At 31.4% G+C, this 7,019-nt stretch overlaps 1 protein-coding gene across 1 annotated transcript; it reads left to right on the top strand.

Annotated features, from left to right (window-relative positions):
- The first annotated feature begins 4,973 nt into the window (after nt 1-4,973).
- LOC134278000 (dopamine D2-like receptor) lies at nt 4,974-6,469 on the top strand. The gene has a single exon (XM_062760303.1). It carries the CDS (start codon nt 5,424-5,426, stop codon nt 6,393-6,395), a length of 972 nt encoding a protein of 323 aa, XP_062616287.1. The 5' UTR covers nt 4,974-5,423; the 3' UTR covers nt 6,396-6,469.
- Nucleotides 6,470-7,019: the final 550 nt, after the last annotated feature.

The raw sequence follows: 7,019 nt of genomic DNA, 5'->3' as shown, positions 1-7,019 counted from the left end.
GATAAAATAAATCACATGGATTTGCCGCAATGTATTCGCGGAGAAATGTCATCTGACCTTTTACTTTGCTAAAAAAAACATGTAAAATGAAGTTTTATTCAAAGTTTTTGGTATGTTATCATATGAAAAAACATAGGTAATCAAAGATTACGAAGCTCACCTCGACGAATGTTATCAGTGTAAGTAATGTAAATCTCACATCATATTTTCTTAATATATATATAGTTGGTACTTATCCCGACAACAATATTCTCTCAAGTTCTGTTTAACCCCATACATGGCATATGCACATTTCTAAGAGCGTGAAAAACATGTATAGTGTAAACAAATATTCATAACTTTGTTAATACTGCTGATATCTAGGACTTTAAGTTCACTGGGATTGATCTGTTCAAAAACTTTAACCTGGTACATGTACCGGTCTCTTGTTTGGGAATATATAGGTCAGATTTAGCATCCGAAGCAAGTCTGATATTGTCCATCCCTTGATGCATCATCCATGCAAGTTTGGTTAGGGCTTATAGTTACTCGGGAATGAAAATTTAGGTCAGATCCAGCATCCAAAGCAAGTCTGGTAGTGTTCATCCCTAGATGCATCATCCATGCAAGTTTGGTTTGGGTAGTGCTTATAGTTCCTTGGGAATGGACCTGCTCCAAAAACGTAAACCTGGTCACTCATCTGGAAAATGTAGGTCAGATCCAGCATCCGAAGCAAGTCTGGTAGTGTCCATACCTAGATACATCATCCATGCAAGTTTGGTCCGGGTAGGGCTTATAATTCCTTTGGAATGGACCTGCTCCAAAAACTTTAACCTGGTCACTCATCTGGAAAATGTAGGTCAGATCCAGCATCCGAAGCAAGTCTGGTAGTGTCCATCCCTAGATGCATCATGCATGCACGTTTGGTTCAGTTAGGGCTTATAATTACTAGTACTTGGGAATGGAAAAACTTCAACCTGGGACGCCGACGCCAACGCCGGGGGTATAGCATAAGCTCATCTGGACTTCGTCGAGGTGAGCTAAAAACCCGAACATAAACAACAAATTAAATAATAATACTAAAAAAACTAAGCAATACCTCATGGTGTAAACCTCGTTATACAGCTGTGTTTCGAATATTATACATGCATGTAAATTGCCATAAAAATACATTTTGTAATAGGAAATTCGCAATCTGAGAGCCCCTTGTGGATATCCGATCCTCAGCATTGCTGATATTTTAGTTTGCCTTTTCTGCAAGAATATTGGAGATTTGATAATTTTCCCTATATGGTATGATAAACTTTTATCTTTAACTTTTAAGAAATACCATGGATGAATTTACATAATATTGAAGATTCAGAGATATTTTTATGAGTATTTTTGATTACTTAACTGCTAATTTTATAAACCTGAGGATCGGACTACCTTAACGTTGTTGATAAGGGTGTCTGTGGAGATTTCCAGCTGTTCCAAAAAAAATTCATTTTTTTCAAATTTGTGAAAGTTCATAAAAAGGATAATATTGAGGGAAAGTCGTTGATGTGACAACAAAGCGTGTGCTTAGTATTTCTGAGGGGGAAGATAACCGTTTCGTGTAATCTCATTAAAGATTAATGCAAATTGGACATTTTGTTATTCTGATAATGTAATGACACTAGCTAGTTCTAATTCTGTTGGCATAATATTTGACAAAAAGGCTTTATTGTTTCATTAAAAAATTTATTGGACATTGTCCACTTTGCTTGGTATACAAAATGTGTATTATTTATTTTCAAAATTGCAAAATTAAAATTTTCAATTTTATACTGCTTTTTTTTTTTTTATAAAGAATGTTATTTTATATTTTGTTTTATATCTGTATTCATGAAATGTTAATGACGGCGTATTATATATAATAAAAAGTTACTGAAGATGATAATGTCATAAGATATTTCTTATAAGGAGTGCCTCCTTACGAACTGTTCCAATTTGTATAAAAAATTCAAGAGCTTGTTTTATGATAACATTATATTCGCGTAATCTTCTTTAAAAAGTTTACATTTTGATATTGTATGAATTTTCTCGAGTCCATTTGAATTCCATGTAGTAATCTTCATTTGTATTTCGAAGATAACTCAAAATATATGTGTGTAAATAAAGTTCTAAAACTACTTTTAAGGACCAACTTAATAATCGATTTATCATAGAAAAAACGAGCAAATAGTCATTAAATGAAATTTGGAAATTTTGATCCCCTTTTGAAAGTTTTATCAGAAAAAAAATCACTGTAACAATAACCAAATCAAATGCAGCTGACTATTCCTTACATCTTATTATCTTCAAAGATGAAGCTGATATGTTAAAGTACGGCTCTTTGGAAAACATCGTAAAACACCCTACAGCGCTTTGTCTTTTAACGCATAATGATTATCTAAATTGATATGCATATATTTATAAATGAAATATATCAACTAGAGAGTGTGAGCTTTTTACTTTTTATGATGAATGGTGTGTTAGCTTTTAAAACATATAACACATGAGGATTTATTTAGCATAACAATTGTTATTCCTGTGGCATCAGACAAACTATTCAAATTTTTTTTGGTAAACAATATCGTGTTTTCTTGGATTAAAAACACATACATGATTGTGTTGCACGACTATTAAACCCTAGGTGTAGACTCTGGGTTTTCAGATGCCTGTTGCTGAAAATATGATATATCCATATTGTATGTTTATTTTCTTGCTAATATATACCTTTTTTCTTAATAAAATTTTAAAACAGGTAACTGTAAGACTAAACATTAATGTTGTAAAACTCAGGTATATGAGTTCACTCGCGTTTATACTTGTCAATTCTGTTATGGTTTCATAGAGTGAGAAATTATCTTCCTTGATAAATAATATTTGATCAAAATGTAAAGTTCATGTAATGACCTATAAAAGGTTTTTAATAGTTCAATGTCTTCCTCTTTTAAGAAGTTTGAATACACTTAAAACTAATTATTAGTCTAGAAAAACTTGAGTAATCTATTCTTTCATTTAAAAATCATATTGACATAATGCACTGTTTATGGCCGAAAAACACATGGAATTTTTGTAAATGTTGTTTATAATATTCTAAGACTTGCCTTAGAAAATTTCATAATCAAAAAAGTTAATTAATTGAAAAAAATGAAAAACAAATGTAAATTGACTTTACTTCCAAGTAATTAAAAATTTTTAAACACTATACACGAAAGCAACCGAGAATCGAAATGCGGTTTCTTTTCATTTTCTTTTGAAGGGAATGTTTAAAGTAATTGACAACATTTATTTCGTCTTCCGAGACCAAGTCTTCTATCGAAATGTTGGAATTCCGAGTAGCACTAACTGTACTTTTTTAATCAGCTAACTTGTTTAATAAGCTTATAAAGCTGAATTAAACCCAAAAAAAATGAGAAAAAGAAATTTCAACAGTTGTGCCCCTCCACCAGACTTAGATTTATCGACGATGCTTTATCAATAAATAATAGTAGCTTTCAGTCATATGGGTATTCGATGATATACAATAGTCAACTTGAAATAAAAGACACAAGTGAGTCTGCGACATCTGTTGAATGTTTAGATAATTTACTGACTATAGATGATGAGCCGACTAGCAACAAAATTGTATGGCAAACCAGATGACTTTAACCTTTACCGTCAACTCTCCTTATTTAAATGTCGTAATATCCCGCTATCAGCTGTTATTTCAGGAATCATTTACATCTATCCAACTTAATCAACGATACTTAAAACATTTCAACAATTCCAGGGTAAAGCCCGTTATGCATAAATTATTTCAATGTTTTAATCTCGTTGATGTCCCTGGCTACTATATATAAGTGGATGTTATATTATCATCATTTCATTTGAAATATAATTGCTTTTTAAAAATGATTATATATCTTTAAATTAACATTTTTGCCAACTGCAAAATATAACACAAAGGCAATTGATTTAAAATTTTGGCCTTTAGCTTCAGGCATTTCATACCAATATTTGCTGCTATTTGTTTCCTTATTTTGACATTTAAAACCTGCCTCTTTATATTCCGGTAGAATTATCAAGAAATCAAGTCCGCTAACTTTTAAAGAGTTATCATCACAGAGATAAAAAATAGAAATGGAAATATAATGTTTACATCTTTCAACTTAATCAATAGTAAAGAACATGTTCCAGGTACGATCAGTCTTTTTAATCTGAGACAGGCTACTATAGATAAGTGGATGTTACGGGGGTATCAACAACCTCCTTTACAGTCAGCATTTCGTAAATGCTATATTTGATATAATGACATTGTTAGCAAAATATAACATATAATTGGGTCAAATTTTAGCTTGCTTGTTTCCTACCAATTGCTGATCCTTTGTTTTTATTTTGAATTTGACTACGTCATGTTCTGTTTACCTGATGAATACTGTACAGTTACGGCAGGTGCGATACGTCAACAGTGGATGCTTACTCCTCCTAGCTAGGCACGTAATCTCACATCCGGAATTTTCAAGGGAACATGTTTTTGCCCTCTCGATAGAATCATATTGTTTACAGATTTTATTTTTCTTAGATAGATCAGTGTTTGTTATCTATACCTTTTTCATTATTAAGATTTCCTTAGGGAAATTTAGTTGAGTCTGAATAAAAAGTGCACTTTCTATTAATTATTAATTTTCCTCTAACCAAAAGCATCCCTAGATATTAATAATAATTTACTGATGATGATCGATTGCTTGAATTGAAAATAAAGATGAACTTTTAAAAAAATTATTTTTTAAATATATGAGAATTATTTTTTCTGATATAAAACAAAATATTCTTTGTTATTCTTACAAACAATATTTCAACAATATTTAGAAGTGCATACAGAGACATTGTCATTGAAACAAAATTTGAAATGTATCGTAACCGAATATTTTTGGAGCTTCTTCTTTTCTGTTGATAGTCGATTAACATTTCCGGAAAGTTATTCTTGTAATATCATAGACGACTTTTGTGCTTAAGTTTTCTAAAAGACTATTTGATTGTCTATTTTGAAGCTTTTGTACATTCAGATTCACCGTTCTAAGGTATTGGAAGTACAGTTCATTTAAAAATTGTGACCAAATTAAGTTAGAAATAGAGATACTACAACTTCATAATCTGTTCAAGCATTAGCTTTTTAAATCAATACTTCTCAGAACACATTTCGTGACTTAATATTAATGGATTCATTTGTTAAATTATTGACAACGATAAAAGCCATTCTTTATATAATCTATGTAAATGAGTGGAACAATCACGTAAAAAGGACTTTTATAGAGTAGTAAAAGTAATAGCAACAAATCATCCTTACGTCAATATTCATATGCTGAAACGTTGCGTAATTCCATTCTTTTCCTCTTCAAAGCCATTGTAAAATAATTGTCGCAGGACAAAAATATGTTTATTTAGACTTAAGAAATATGAATGAGTCAATACCTGAAAATGATTTAGTGTGTATTGGCCACGAAGTGTTTTCCAGTCTGATTTGGATAAAGGTCTTCATTGCCTGTTTTCTCTTTGGTTTGGTTACACTTGCAGTATGTGGAAATATTTTGGTTATACTCACTTTGATCCGAATCAAGAATTTTACACGCAAAATCAATGTGTTCTTCACGTCCATGGCGGTTGCGGATTTGCTTATAGCCGTGTTTGTCATGGTGCCGTCAATTCTACGTCAACTTAGCCATGCCTGGTTCTTACATGACCGAGTTACAACCCGTATAATATTGCTAGTGGACATCATGTGTTCCACCTCTTCTATACTGCATTTTACTTGTATGACTACCGATCGCTTCATAGCTATCAGCAAACCGTTCAAATATTTTCGGATCATGACTCGGAAGGTCGTTGGGTTTCTTATACTATTGTTGTGGACACTTCCGTTCATAGAGGGATACATACTAAGTACATTTAATCCAAACGACTCACTTTGCCTACCTGGTGCTGACTTCATTCCTGCTCTTGTTGGATCCATAGTGAGTTTCTACATACCTTTAGCATTCAATATTGTTCTGAATATCAAAATATATTTGATTGTGAGAAGACGTAGATTTCATGACCTAGGTGATGCACAATTGAAAAATATGAAAACAGAGTTCCGAGTCGCACGTACAATAAGCATATTATTTGGATGTTTTTGTGCCTCCTGGACCCCGTTTTTTGTTGCTAATATTTACAGTGCCATAAGAAAAGAAGATTTAACTCATCTAACTTGGTATATTGTAACCTGGATAGGGTATTTTAATTCTACAATTAATCCATTTTTGTTTTATTTTTTACACAAGAGGAAAATTCTGCGAAAGAGAAATACCACCATCATTCATCATATATCAAAAGAAAAAGAAGAAAATATTATGTACCAATCAAATTCAACAATCAGTACTTTCTTGTAAGTTTTCTGCTTTCCATTGAATTTGATTTTTTATTTATATATTTTTCTTTAACGTTTAATATACAATGTATGAAATTAATACAGAGTTTAAAAAAGGAAAGATCAGATAAAGCATGTATATGTATCCTTAACTCATATATGTTGCTTCTGAAGAAATAATTCAAAACACTTGAAAATTTATATAATATCCCATGTATCCAAGAAAGCATTTTTAGCATTTTCAATTACAATGTATCCATTAACAATGAAGAATGACTAGTCTTATCTTCTTTGCACATTTCTGTTTATGCCTTTAATAGGGATGATGTAAATGGATTGTAAAGAGGAAAAATATAAAACAAAACTGGTACTCACTTTTCCTATGTAAATACCTAGAATTTGACTAAGTCAGCTGTTTAATGTCAAATAATTGAAAACTACAGTACTATGCCACACAAGTTGCTGAGTCTATCAAGATACCTGGTGACGGTACCTCACTGCAATGGGGTTTTTAGATTTAATTTACATTTGCCAAAAATTCTTGTTGAAAATATTATATGCTTTTTAATTTATTTTAAAGAGATAATGATATTTATTATATTTTGTTGATACCCAGCAAAATGTTTTGATGAACTGATACACACCT

Source organism: Saccostrea cucullata, unplaced genomic scaffold (genome assembly GCF_032062105.1).
Source record: "Saccostrea cucullata isolate Sc308-1 unplaced genomic scaffold, CSIRO_AGI_Scuc_v1 ctg6995, whole genome shotgun sequence".
Taxonomy (NCBI): domain Eukaryota; kingdom Metazoa; phylum Mollusca; class Bivalvia; order Ostreida; family Ostreidae; genus Saccostrea; species Saccostrea cuccullata.
The sequence above is the reverse complement of the archived record's forward strand: the minus strand, read 5'-3'. Positions and strand labels throughout refer to the sequence as shown.